We start from the raw sequence: 15,304 nt of genomic DNA on the forward strand, positions 1-15,304 counted from the left end.
CAGGTCAATTTCTGGGGTATTTAGGATAATTTGATAGTTATCTAGTGTTTGCTGGCTGAGGCAAGCCTAGGATTCTCCTACTCCACCACCATCTTCCTGCTCCCTTTGTCTTTACATTTGTAGGTTGTGGTGGGATTCATAGAATGTGATTACACGCATTTTTCATTTCACCCTTGAAACAGTTTCATAAGGAAGGTTCTGTTTCACCTCCACTTTATCACTGGGGAAACTGAGGCTCAGAGAAGTGTAAGAATATTCAGGTGAGTTAGCAGAAGAGTGGGGCTAGAGTTACTTTATTTAATGCAACATATGCTGGTCACCAGTAGGGAACTGGGTGTAGGGGATACAGAATTTAATAAAATGCAGCCCATCATTTTTGAACGTGAAACTGTTTGTTGGCTCTCTGCTCTACTTGGATGAAGTGAAGGGCAGGCATGTAATCAGGTGTAGTTTCTCTGCATGAACCACCCCTGGGCACTTGCTGCTTTTGTCATGCTGAGGCTGGGGTACATTTGGAGACCAGAGGCTAGGCCCAGGCTGTCAGCCCCTGGGCTCTATAAGGAAGCTGGGTGAGACTTAACTGATTTTTAATTTTGATCATTCCTTAACCAACTTAGTAGTTTAGAAACTTTTTAAATTCCATCAACCTCTTTAAGAATTTGATGAAATCTATGGAACCACAGTCAAAGAAATGCAATATGCCCATCAATTTTGTTTTGTGTATGCTAATTCTAAGGTCAACTTTAAAAGTCAGTAAATAAATCCTTACTTAAAAATTCCTGTTCTAATATTTATTCCAATCTTAGTACTGTATAGTGAAAAAAGATTTTTGAAAAATAGATAGTTCCATCCCGAGAGGAAAAGCTGTAACTTTTAACCAGTATTGGCCTACTTATGTTTGTTCACTGAATTGTGAAATTTATCATATAATTTTAAGAAAATGTTTTAATTTTTTTTATTTTTTAAAAAGATTTTACTTATTTATTTGACAGAGAAAGAGAGAGAGAGAGAGCACAAGCAGGAGGAGTGGTAGGCGGCAGGAGAAGCAGGCTCCCCATTGAGCAAGGAGCCCAATGCAGGGCTGGATCCCAGGATCTTGGGATCATGACATGAGCTGAAGGCAGATGCTTAACTGACTGAGCCACCAAGGCACCCCAAGAAAGTGTTTTAGAAAGATACTTTGTGCACTTAAAAAAAGTTAATGCCAATGCTTCTTAAGAAACACAATTTTGATGCTGATTTTATTTTGGGAAAATATTGTATTGAATAAAATTTAAATATTATGTCTAATAATAATACTTAGTACTTTATATTTGTAAGCGAGTATAAGAAAGATTAAAATTCTTTAAAATATATTAATTTATTTGAATTTCACAATCTTGTGAAGTAGGCAAGGGAATAGTATCTTAATTTATAGATAAGAAAATTGAAAGGAACTTAAATGGATTGTCCAATGCTACTTGAGGAGTAACAACACACCCAGAATCTGAATTCAGGCTTCCTTCTCATTCAAGGCTCTGTCAATTATATCATACTACATATATTCTCTTCTAAGAAGGATTGGAAGAGTTGTATGAAATGGTTTTTCCACTATAAAATTCTACTCTTGCATATTTATATGAAAGTTGTTCCTTCAATCTTTAAAAATTAGATTTTTAAGAAATTTCAGTATAAACAACATAATGTGAAATTGCTAGCTCTTGTCTTTTTTTTTTTTTTTTTGCTCTCTATGGACTAGAAAAAGAAAATATTCTTTTACAAAGTGAAAATGTATCCTAGTGTTTTTGGACTCTTCCTGAGATTAATTCACCAGATACATACCAATAAAAAAAATACAGTTTAAATCTCATTTGAATATATAAATGTTTAATTACTTCATGAAATGCACTGAGTTATCTTAATGAGAGAAAAATGAACCCAAAGGAGAATTGCCTATCATAATAGAAAATGTCAGAGTTTATGGGGAATAAGTAATACTCACTTTATCCATTTCCTGTTTGAAAGTGGCAAACACCTCATTGCTTTTTGTTAGTGTGTTCTGGAACTCTTCAAACCTTCCAGAGTAGAGGGTAAGCTGTTAAGAGGGGAAAAAGTAGATCTCTTTTAAAGCTGCTTTCAGAATGCTTCCAGAACAAAACAACTTGTCATTGTTCATTATTTGAGAAGAAAAGTGATTTACGGGAATTCTCAATACAATGTTAGTAATATGTTCAGTTCTTGTATTTACTATGAGATCAACCTAAGTCAGTGAGTATGACTGAAGGAGATCTTTAACGAAAAATGAAATAATAACATATGTCATCATTTCATTATAACTTTTACCAACAAACTTTTATTGAGCACTGAACATATGCATCGACTATATGTACAAAAGCATTTAACACATGACTACTGTTTTTGAGAGACTTGCACTCCTGATAGGAAGATAATCTCAAAGACAACTTGATTATGGTATAGTGACTACAAAGTGAAAGTTCATTAAGTATAGTGCCCATCAGAGAAGGAAGTAAGCATGGCAGGTGTTCATGTGAGCCATGTTTTTGTGGAGAAGGCTTACCTTGAACTTGGTCTTGAAGGGAGTGAGAAAGTAGATAGATGAAAAGAAGTGGTATGAAAGGTGGACCAGACATGGGTGGCCGCCATTATATAGCTTGTGCCACACTAAGCAACAGCTATTTGCATTTTGGTCAATTTGCTTTTGTATGTTTATGAATACAGTGTTTTAGCCAAAAGCAGTTAAATGCCCCTTTTCATCAAAATCATACCAATTTTCTACAGATGGAAAGAATGAGTCTCAAGGAAGGAATGCCCTTTCTAATGTGCACACAATATAAAACATCATATGGGTTAACACTGGCAAATGTGTGGCTCACCCCTATCTATATCCTTATTCCAAGGCTTGAGTTTGAGGTAGGAATAAAGCAAGACAGAGAAGGAAAGTGTGTTGCTAGTGAAAGTAATGCAATAATAAAATCTTGCTTTCGAAAATGATTTTAGAATAGCATGCTTTGAGTGAGTGGAAATTTAATATGGATGATACATGTTAGTAAAGCCTGCATTTTCAAATGAGTGTTTAGTACTGTTGACTGCCTGGAACTGCTCCAACTCTTCAAATGAGCACCAAATGACTAGCTGGGGGTACCTGTGACACTGTCATTTTGAAAGCAGAGTTCTGCTTTCTGGAGGGTTCTTTTTCTGGAGACTTCTCAGTCTTGGGAGTGAGAGGTAGAGTATGGGAATCAAACAAGCCCTAGAACCCAGAAAATCTGCTTATCCAGAATGGCTTATTCTGAAATGTTTTAGAATGGCAGAGATTTTACTGCACTAAACAAGAACAACAAAATAATTAACACAAAACACTTTCACAGGATAGATTTTCCAAAGAAAAGTCAAACAATGGCTGGCCATCATCTTGGAATCATCCCTTAGCTCTGTGAATATGTGACAGAGCTTGGAACAACTCTGGTGGCCTAAAATTTGTTTCCTGTGATTCCTTGGCACACAGATTAAAGAAGACTGAGTAAAGGGGCATTGGGGAATTCATAACCAGGAAGGTACTCTAGGGTTTTGCACACACACACACACACACACACACAAACACACACAGTGCATAAGATAATCCTTACTCATTAACTCCTTATGTGCAAAGTACTCTTGACATATTCTATTTAATTCCATTTCATTTTTTTCAAGGTACTGGCTGGAATCCACTGAATTGATTTCAGGGCCCATGAGTAGGTTAAGCCTGTTAATCCGAGGATAAGCTTCTATAGGTCTGGCTACCTATACTGCACATGATCTAATGGTCTAGGGTGAGAACCGAAACTCTGGGCTGATCCTCTTCACATTCTATCACAAAATCCGTTTATTGGCATTCTTGGTCACATCTCCTGTTAAGCTTCTTTTTCTGACTTTCTCTCCTTTCTTTTCCTCACTTCTCAGTAATTCCTGCAGAGTTACAGGAGAGTGGTAGATACTCTGGCCTCCTGAGTAGGCTCTCCCAAACCCACTCTTGCAGCCCTATAGTTGCAGGCTGCAGACAGGAGAGCAGGAGTGTGCACAGGCACTGTTCCTTGCTTGACAGTATCAGCAAGGAACAACCGCACCCACCTTGGTCAGCTTCTCCCCTTCCTTTGGGCAAAATGCTCTTTTGGGTGTATAGGTTGGGCAGATTTTGTTTCCCTTCCTCATGTTTTCTTGTGGCATGGACAAGGCAGACACACCCAGCGTGCCAGGAAGTAGTGTCTCATTTCATTACCACTTCTCCTGGCCTTTTTTTAGTGCCTGTTTTTTAATTCCCTCAACTTTTTTTTTTTCTTTTTAATTAGGGTAAATACATATAATATAAGATTTGCCGTCTCAACTACTTTAAGTGTGCAGTTCGGTACTGTTAACTATAGTCACATTGTTGTGTAACCAATCTCAAGAACTATTTCATCTTGCAAAACTGAAACTCGACACCTATGAACCAGTTAACTCCCCATTTCCCTTCTAGAACTGTTTTTCGTACTCAGCTTTTCTTCCTATTTGACCTCTTTGCTGTAGGTGGCAAAATCTGTGTGGATTATAACTTTTCTGAGGTAACCAACTCTCTCTTTACTTATACTACTTAAAAATAGACACTTCCTGTTATTTTATGGATATTTGTTTGCTAATATGTTCCTTTCTCACTATTATGCTGACATGATGCCTGTTTGGTTTCATGTGTCATATTCCTGCTCTTATTTTGGGATTTCAGAGAAGCATGGAAGGGACATTCAGAGGTCATCCACAGTGCTCCTGCCAGAGGCAGAAATAGAAACAAACTCTTCTAGGGTTAGTAATAACAACAATTGCCTCAACATTTTCATTGGTAAGTGGGTGAGCGACACTCACATTCTTTGAATAGAGCACTGAATTTGAATTACAAACATTCATAGCATATAGGAAACAGAAGCATGTCCAGGAATTCGCCTAGCAAACTTACGAGATTTGGTTTGGGAACAAGTTCAATAATAATAGTTGCAGAGTAATCTCCTCTCATCATCTATATGGAAGGTGAGGACTTTTGAGTTTAAAAGCTCTGATTACTGTCTTTAACAATTTACTCAATGATCTTTAACCCTTGGGCTGTTTTTTTGTTTTGTTTTGTTTTGTTTTGTTTTTGTGGCTGCGTTGTTAGGATTGCTGGCTTTCCACATCTACCATCTTCATCCGTATCGATCCAATGAATACTCTATTTGTAGTGACAATTGTATCCCATTGATCATTTCTGTCATTTACTCTGCTGCCTTGGTTCATATAATTGAAAGCCAGACATCTCTTCCCTAAGTGAAAACCATGTCCCAAACTGGCAAGCTGTTGTCTTATGGCTGAAAGTGACTTCGTCTAGTAAAACACAATTTGTCCTTGTTATTTACCTTGCTCAGATTGTAGAAATGGGGACTTAAGACCTCTGCCTCCTACCACCCCTGTCCTTTAAAGATTGTGAAACCAAAGGAAGTGTTCAAGTGCTATGCCAACTAACCTGTGATAGATTGTGTTTCTCAAAGTTTAAAGGTTTTAAAAATAAAATGTTGCTACTTTTCAAGAGAAACTTTAAACATGATTACTTATAGGTTTTGGGGGCCTTTATATTCTTCTTGAAGATTAAGTTATTCCTGGAGTTTTAGAAAGTGCCTGAAGACAAGAGACAGACAAGGTGGGGAGGGGTCCTTGCCAAGAGCCATACACCACGGAAAACAAAACAATAGAGGAGAAGGCAAGGTTAACCCAGCTTAGGACCACACGGCTTCAATTCTGGAAATTCTCTGCATTCAAGAACTAGAGCTGACAGGGTCTTCAGATCATCTTTTCCAGTGGCTCTTAATTTTTTTTGCAAATAAGACTCCTTTTGTCTCGTATATCCTTATATAGATCCTCACCTATGAAATAATAGTGATATAGGTTCATACAACTAATTGTTAGCATTTTTTATCAATGTTGTTGTTATCACTAGATTGTGAATTTAATTAGGCAGAGATTTTTGATTCTCTTACTGATTAGTATATCTTCAACGCCTATAACCTTGCCTAGGACTAAGTAGGTGCTCAATAAATATTGGTTGAAATAATTATGCTTATTATGGGTCAGGCATGGAGCTAAGTGCTCTGAGTGCATAATTTGAAAGCAAACTGCATATATTACATGTTCATTAACTCATTTTCTTTTTATAAACTTAACCAAACATATGAACAGTTACCATCCATAGCTCTGAAGGAGAGCTGTCATAATGTCAAAAACAACTGTATTTTAGATAGTAGCTGCTGCCTTGTATGCTGTTATGTTTTGGGAATACTGAATACTGAATAGTAAAGTCTCCCAGAGATCGGAGAACTCCAAAGCTTGTGATACATTATGGTATCCTTATTTTACAGTCAAGGAGATTTAGGTATAAGGAGGTTCAGATGAATTGCACAGGGTTAGATAAATTCTGAGCAGCAGAGCCAGGACTCTGACCCTGGTCCCTGGACTCAGTCCAGTATTGATGGACAAATGAGAAACCTGGGCAAGTCTAAAACCCCTGGTAGATGCTTTTTCAAATTTGAGGGGGTATAGGTGGGAAGTTGGGTCACACCTTTATGTTTTATTCCACAGGTCTTTAAAGGCCTACATTCTGATGCTAGCTGAATACATGACTCTCTCATTGCATTTGGTTCACACTGGAAAAGTCTGCTTTAGGAAGGTTAGATATAAAAATGTTATCTGTGTCTTTGTCTGCAGTGATATAACTTGTGATTTTAAGTTTCTTATTTGCTTCTTTAAAATGAAGAAGTATTCATTGAACTTGTTTATTCATGCAATGACAAGTTTTTTGCTTTTGTTTTTTAGAGTGAATAAGTGTATAGCAGTCAGCACATCAACATTTACAAGTGAATTACTCAGATCTTAAATTAACACTGCCCAGCTTGGAAGCCTTCTGACTTCCTCAACTTCTGTGAATTTATTTGTTCTGTGTGACTTTATAGTCCTTCTCTCACTAGGACATTTCTCCCAGCTGGGGTGCTAGTGCTTCTCTACAGCTCAGCCTTAGGGTGCTTCACCTGGAATATGACAGGGAACCTTTCCCAGAAGGGGCAGGGCCACAAGGGCACGGGAAAGAGGGATAGAGTCATCTGTTGCCTGAGGCTTTGAGTCTGAATTATGAATTCTTATAGACTCATCAGAACACGCACATAACATCACGGAGCCAAATCAAAATTGTGCCCTACTTGTCTGTCGTCTCTAGTCATTAACCACTGACAAGGACAACCTATGATAGCACAAAAACTTAGGTACTGACTTAATTTTTCTAATTTCCTTTGTTATAAATGATATCAAACCAGTACAGATATTTTCAGTATTGACAGTTTCTGTATGGTGCATCTGACCAGTTGCCATTTTATTCTTACTTAAATAGGGTAATGGGGAGGAGAGAAAGAAGACATATTATGGACAGGCATGAATCTGGACCCCAGCTTATTCTAGTGAACCATTTCAGGGCCCCCATTGATATGTCAACAAACCTTTTGACTGGATGTTGTTGTGGAGAATTTATTTTTCTTAGATATAATACTGTGCTTTTCTTTTTACTTTAAAATCATAAGTATGAAGTTAGTGTTCATTTCTAATTCCTGCCCCCCAGTGACACATAAATCCTGGTGCAGACTATCTTTGGTTCACAGCCCCTTTATGTGGGGACAGCAAGGAGAGTACACCTCATGCACTGTTGTCTCCCCCACTTCACCTGAGCCTGCAGGACTGTCTCTTGTTCCTTCAGTACTTTGGCCTGAAGTTTCCACTCTGCTGCCTGGTTCAGCAACTGTGAGAAGAAAGAATGCATGGAGAGACTGTCAAATTGTCCTTTACATCACCATTTGGTGATAATTTGTGTATAAAACTTAATAACTTGCTGGTTAACCCTCTTAAGTAAGTTTTAGGGAACTTTGCAAAATATCTAAGAAAGCAGCTAGTCTGAACAGTTGGATTCTCCACTAAAAGTTTGTGGTTCTCATGGTTAAAAAAAAAAAGAGAAAAATAATCTCTAACTCAAGCATGAATCATGCAAAATTTAACCTCCCACCAAATTCTGGAACATTCTCTAGCAGTCCTGCTCAACCATCATTCAGCCTCTGCTTGGACATCTCCAGAGCACCCCCACCTGGATCACTGTTGTGAACAACTGTTCCTTTATATTAAACTCAAAGTTATTCTCCTAGACCACAGTTCTCCACCATAACATGCATCAGAATCTGCTAGGCAGCATGTTAAAATGTAGATCCCTCTCAAAGAATGTCAAAGAATGTAAACTAGGAAGTGTAGGGTGTGGTTAAAGTCTATAGTGAGAGCAAATACCCAAGATAGTTTGGATGTTGGTGTTCCTTGGATTACATTTTGAGAAACACTGGGTTAGAAATTTGACCTATTATTCCAAATCTTGTAGAATATTTATGAAATAAGTCTTATCCCGCTTCCACAAGACAGCCTTTCGAGTACAACCAAGGCCCTTATATCAAAGACAGTCATAACTGGGAGCTGATAGGTTACATTGAAAAAGTTATTCTAGGCATAAAAGTGACACAAATATATGTAAAACATGTTATTTTGGGGGTGCCTCATTGACTTAGTCTGTTAAGCATCTGATTCTTGATTTTGGCTCAGGTCACAACCTCAGGGTCATGAGACTGAGTCCTGTGTTGGGCTTCACACTCAGTAGTGAGTCTGCTTCCTCCTTCTACCTCTCCCTCTGCCCCTTCCCTTACTTGTGCTCTCTCTGTCTCTCCCTCTCTTTCCAATAAATCAATCTTTAAAAATAATAAAATATATTATTTTAACTTAAGATGTATGTTTATTTATTAGTTTATTTTTATTTTTATTTTTTATTTGTTAGTTTTGATAGAGAGCTATGCTCTTTGTTTTGGATATAGGTCTTCTAATTGGACTTCAGAGGAGTTTCTTATATATTTTGTTTTGTTTTTGTAAAAATTATGTCCATAATGTGCCATTTAAAATTTATTTATATATATATATATATATATATATATTTTTTTTTTTTTTTTTTTTTTTACTTTTTTAAACAATAGTACTAGAACCTACAGCCCTAAAGATATTTGTGAAGAAGCTTGATTGGATCATTCTTTGGAATTGTAAAGCTTTCTCTCTGTCTTTTATAGCTACTCCCATCTAACTTGACAATTGTTTGTGCTATTTGCCTACATTTAGTCTTTCAAAGCATTAAGCATAGTTTTCATAGAAACAACTCTTTCTTTTCGCACTTACATTTCATCCATTTCTGTGTCATTCTGTTGGTTTTCATAATACAAAAGCAAATTAGCTCTTTGGGAGCAAAGAGCTAATTTTTGGTCAGTGCCATCTTACTTATCTTGGGAACCCATGTGTAGAAACTCAAGTGGCTGTCTAACTACAGGATTCAACTTGCTATAGGCATCTGTTAGTGTGTTGACAGAGAATGGTGGACATCATGGACATCATAGCTAGTCAATTAGGTGGCCATCAGTTTAAGAAGTTTCTAGTGTATTTGAAGATAAGCTGATTTAGATTTCCTTTTTCTTTACTCCTGTTTTTAAAAATGTCCACTTTTGGTAATTAGAACAAAAAACAATAATAAAGTTATTTTTAAAAACTTGGAAGCATTGTCTTTCTAATCCGAGTTTATCTTTTTCTCACTGGTTCAAATTCTCCATTTGTAAAGTGAATTATCTGTTCCTCAACGCCTCCCAGTGAGCAGTGAAGGCTAATTGTTATAGAAGTACAATCAACGCATCCTTCTGGAGGTCTGAGGCAGCTGTGGGGTACAGGACCTGCAGGGTCCCCTCTGGCCCTCTGAGCCCCTGCTTCACAGAGCAGGCTGAGGAACCCAGTTCCCTGACCGTGATGGAGGAAGGCGGCTGCATGTTCTGCTTGGGATGAAGAAACTTTCCCGCTCTCACTTGATTATTTCATCACTTTCAAAAAGAAGCATCAGAGCTGGAACCCAGGCCGGTGGCTAGCTCTGAAGAACTGAGGGCGGTATATTTTTGGACTCAAATCTGCTATTTTGCTAAACCAGGGTAGAAAATAGGGCAGCACACGAGTTTCTTGCTAAGGCTGGGTCACCTCAAAACCACCCCTAGTCTTTTTCAAGTGAAGCTTTGTCTAGTTATCCTTCTGTCATGTCTCATATGTTATATATCAAAGGTACTGATATCCTAAATACTTTGCCTAAGAGAGTAATTACACCAACAGTGGAATAGCTATTTTCTTGGGTTCTGTATAATTAAATGTTTTATTTCTTATTTTGAGGGCTTTTGTTGCTGCTATTCACACTACTGCCGGAGGCCACCTCTTTCTCGTGAGGCAGGGCGCAGCTCAAGCATCCTCCCTTCCAGAAGGCTTCCTGGTCCCCCAGGCTACATACAGTCTGCCCCGTCCTTCTGCTCTTCTTCTTTTCAATTCCTCCTTATTTCCCTAGTAGCACTGATTATTATCTGAAATTTTCCTCCTTGCTTGCTTATTGCCTATCTTTTCTTTTCTTTTTTAAAGATTTTATTTATTTACTCATGGGAGACACAGAGAGAGAGAGGCAGAGACACAGGCAGAGGGAGAAGCAGGCTCCCCGCAGGGAGCCCGATGCAGGACTCCATCCCAGGATCCCAGGATCACACCCTGAGCTAAAGGCAAACCCTCAACTGCTGAGCCACCCAGGTGTCCCTTGCCTGTCTTTTCTTAGATTCTGCTCTCTGTGCTGGGACATGGTCTTCTTGGTCTTGTTCACTGCTGTACCCAGCCCCTAGAACGATGCTTAGCATATGGCAGGTGCTTGAAAAAGATTTGTTGAACAGATGTGTGACTATTTTATATAAAAAAACTGTGTAGGTATAATGCCTTCTACTGGCTGGCCAGTGTAGTTCTCTAGGGAAGCTCGGGCTCTCTCCATCTGTCTAGTGCTCTGTGACTACAATCAAAACCAGCTTTCTTGGGGTTCTCTGACCCCCAGGCAGACCAGACAAGCACACTGACTAAAATGATAAGTACATATTCCTTTTCACGTTTGTGTCGCTCCTCGGCTTCCTTCATCATCTCTTGTGCCTGTTCGAGCTTTGCATCCACCAGCTTCTGTTGCAGTTCTCTGTGTTTAAATATTTTGTCCAGATGCTAAGGGAAAATAAATTGCACAGATCAGGCTTGACTTACTACCGGTGCTGAGAAATATAATAAAAAGTAATATTGACATATATGTTCTCCAGGTTTTAAGATTTAAAGAAAAGGTGGGGGGGGGGGGTAGGGAATAAATACATTGGCATCACTTATGGCTTTGTAAAAAAGTCACAAATTGGTGGAGTCCCCTGCATTTTGCACTACACAAAGATGGCTGCAAAAGGTAGAGGGTCCAGAGTTCAGTAATGTGAGCTCTACAAGATCTCAACATTATTTTTCTAAACTTAGTAACTACAGATATGATGCTACTTATTATGCTAGATGGCAAACTGATGCATATTGGGAGGGCTATTGCACAATTGCTCAGTATTTTGATGATTACTATGAATATAAAATTGCTTTTAATCACAATTTATTCCAGTGAATTCTCTTCCACATTCTTGTCTCAAAGGTTGTGAGGCAGCTCTGGAGGACTAGCATGGCCCAGGGCCTGGCACTTAGGGGGGAGCCCTCCCACCCACTTCAACTCTTGCTCTGATGGGCAAGACAAGGCCAAAGGTCACAGATGAATTAATAGCAAACGTGCTACTGCTTCCCCTATATCTTCTGACCTTTCAACTAGCTTGGTGAAGAGAAGCTTCTAATTCTATTTCAGTGCAGATCATTTCTTGGTCACTAGTAGGTGCCAGTGGCAAGAAGACCTATGGATTTCCAGCCTGGGAGCTTATCCAGAACCAATCCCAAGAATGTACTACTGGTCTACCAGGCCATTCTTACCTGTGATCTCTCTGTAGAGTATGGACATTTTGTTTTTAAGCTTCTTCCCTTTTGCTTTTGCCTGAACCTATCTTCTGGAGTAGGACTGATCTTGGTGACAGGATAAAATGGTAGCATAGCATTTTGGCTTATTGTGAGGGGTTTCTTGATTTACCTAACTGCTGCTTTGGTGTGCTCAGTTTTTCTCTTAATAAAATCTTAGCATGTTGCCAACACAGCCACTGTGATTGCTATGTGATATTTAAGGCAGACATTTAAAATATGGGTAGGATGGGGAAAATAACATGACATAAAAATCCTGAGAGGGCTTCTGGAGTCTTAAAAATATATTAAATATTAAAGTATAGTTTTGGAATAATAAAAGGTCCCCATAGTCTCCCTAATGTAAACTATTGAAAGCAAAACTCTTTTGGCTTTTGTGACTGCAGATAAGTGCTTTAATCTCAGGCTCTGCTTCCCATCCATGTAACGTGGATAAGAAAGTATTGTCTAGTGCATAAGCTTGTTGAGACAATGAAATGACATTGCATGCAAAGTACAGTACTCAGCACCTTTCCTGGCACAAACTGAATAACTAATACCAAGAATATTAGAATTATATTTTTAGTACTCTTATTGGCTTGAGGGGGATAAAGAATGCAGATTCATTCAGATGACATGATAATTCTTAAGAGGGAATCTGTGAGATATTTCTTGGCTCTGTAGAGAGTATTTTTAAACAGCTGAGAAATACTATTTTCAGGGATAACTGTGCTCATGGCCTCCTACTTCCTATTTATTACCTTTGCTTTGCAGTGATTCCAGTTTTGAAGAAACCCCATATGGCTTTCAGCCAGGTATTTTGCAACACCACCTGTTTTTATTTTGGCTAGTAAAAGAAATCCAATTCTAAATATTAATCAATTGAGAGGGCTGGCCATAACTTTCTTACTAACCACGTCCTCCATCTTCACAGCCCAGATCTGAATCTATTTATAGTGCCCCTAAGTTGTTTGATGTGGTTCTCACCTCCTCTCTGAGCTCATACTGATCAATGATGCTTTTCAGTTTCTCTGCAAGCTCTGTGTTCTCCTGACACAGCTTCATATTTCGCTCACTCTGCTGTTCAATCTGTGCCTGGATATCTGTCAGAGTGGTCTGAAAGTGACTGGTGATCTCCTTCCTCTTCTCTTCTTCCTCACGTGCTCGCTGAAGGGTTTCCTCCTGTGGATAAAAAGCAAAGTCTTTTGTTAGGCTGGCTTACATGCATCTGGGTTTATAGAACTCAGGGTTAGGTAAAGGAAAGGAGATTAGTGTGCAGGGTTAAGTAGGATTTTTTTCCTCAGTTCTCTGGAGCCAACCTTTCTCAGCCCCAAAATAAATGTATGAGCAAAGGTTTCAGTTGTAAATACATGGTTACTCGGAGCAGGTGCAATGAAGGCCTTGAAATGGATAGTTAGTGATGAATAGGCTTGTTTTAAAGATGACGGGTCTCTGACTGAGTGCATAAACTGTAGCAATTTCTAACAAACATGCAGTAACAGGGTTTTGATCTCTTGGCTGTGGCCTGGAAAAAAGGCCACTCAGCTTTACTGATTGATGAGACAGATCCTGTGTTTCCTTGGTTTGGTACAGAAAAAAGAATAATAGATCTTATATTCCTCTATAAAAGAACTAGGGCATGTTAACCACATAATTGTATTACCCAGTTTTGTAAATATAAGTGATCACAATATAAACTTTTTCTTAGTAAGGAAAACTTTCATCAGCAAGCTTGTAAAGGAAACAAAGATAGTTATAGATCAATTATAGCAATTCAAGAATGTAAAAATAAATCTTAGAAAATTTGCTGGGTGTTTTATTTCTGAAAGAACAATCAGCCCATGTGTCACATAGGGTAATTGAAATGTTCAATATAAATTTTGAATCTGAAAGCGATTTTAAGTTTCAAATTTTCTTTAACTCTCAAATAAACGTCTAATTTCTCCCTCTTTTGCTTTGTTAACATTCAAGAATTGGAAATTAACTTTTATATCATTTCTGTTCTCTTTTCTCCCAAATCAAAACTCTCCTTTCATTGCTAACTACTAACAATGTGCCCAAATTTCCCCCATATCTATATTGAGAAGTATTTGCTTTGTGATGATGCCTCTCATTCTTTTAGAATCAAAGGGTTTAATCTTGCTATATCATACCAAAGATAGAGACGCTGCTGAAAAATGATATAGACATTTTAGGATGCCTTTCAGTTCTGATTAATTGTTATTATGAAAGCTTGCTTCATGGTTGGCAAGTAAAATTATACTGCATTTAGTTGCCTCCTGTGATCGAATTATGTAACAGGATTTTTAAAAAGAAAAAATGATTTAAATAGAAGTAATTGTTCAAATCCTTATTATGGTAGTAAAATTATGTGATCAAAATAAAAACTGATGCTAAGAATTATGCTCTGAAAATATTTTAAGTTATCATTAGGTATCTTCTTTCCTCTACAATATTAACATATTCTCCAACTCCGATAGAACTCCTGATATCTGAATCATAATTAAGTCATAAAACATTTATTTGGTGACACCTTCTTAGGGGTATTGTAGGAAATATCACTTCCTAATCTGAGGACATTAACTGAGATATTATATTTCTCTGCTCTTTGTATGCTCTTACTATATATATTTCACTAAGAATGACTATAGCCATCTGCCAAGAGTCACTGAATATCTATATAATAGTGATTGTCTCCTTACTGCTCCAGCTTAGCTTAGAAGTCAACAGGTTCCTAGCTGTAGACCTACAGACCATGATCTGAATGCCATTTGCATTTATAACTATTCCATCCATGAATGAATGATAAATGAAAGAACCATCCCATGATACTCAGCAAGTTTGAGCTTATCACTGGCAACTGGGTACAGAAAGAAGGTGTGGGTGTTAGGATGGTTTAAACACAGGTCAAAACATTACAGCACTGAATCCTGACCCACAAAGTAGCATTTTGCATTTTACAGCACATTGTTTATCAATGAGGGAAAAATAAATCTAGCAAAATCTTATAAAACTTGGTTCTATTGGTAAAAAATTTGCAATCATTTGGATGATGTCAGAGAACAAATTTTCCTTATCAAGCACATTGTTCAAAGTCAAAATTAATAATGCAAATAAGATTGAAAAGTAAAGTATGAAATAACTAAGAAAAGAGACTTTGCAAGCAGCAATATGTATCTTAGAACTGGTGCTGGGCCTGGCAGGCGATTCATAAGTATTCAGTAAATATTAATTCAATTAATCAACAAATTATTAATTTACATACAAACATGAGTAACTTGGACTAGATGAGTCTTATAATCCTTTCCATGTTAAAATTCTGTGACATTCTGATAACAAATCCTACTTATTC

At 37.7% G+C, this 15,304-nt stretch overlaps 1 protein-coding gene across 1 annotated transcript in view; it reads right to left on the reverse strand.

Moving 5' to 3' along the window:
* TXLNB (taxilin beta) overlaps positions 1–15,304 on the reverse strand; it is a 51,682-nt gene that overhangs the window by 12,582 nt on the left and 23,796 nt on the right. The window contains exons 5-8 of the mRNA XM_025422423.3: positions 12,940–13,134; positions 11,032–11,151; positions 7,745–7,819; positions 1,982–2,074 (exon numbers count right to left, since the gene is read on the reverse strand). Of these exons, the coding sequence (XP_025278208.1) occupies positions 1,982–2,074; positions 7,745–7,819; positions 11,032–11,151; positions 12,940–13,134 (483 nt within the window). The remainder of the gene's footprint in view (positions 1–1,981; positions 2,075–7,744; positions 7,820–11,031; positions 11,152–12,939; positions 13,135–15,304) is intronic.

This window comes from Canis lupus, chromosome 1 (genome assembly GCF_003254725.2).
Source record: "Canis lupus dingo isolate Sandy chromosome 1, ASM325472v2, whole genome shotgun sequence".
Classification (NCBI taxonomy): Eukaryota; Metazoa; Chordata; class Mammalia; order Carnivora; family Canidae; genus Canis; species Canis lupus.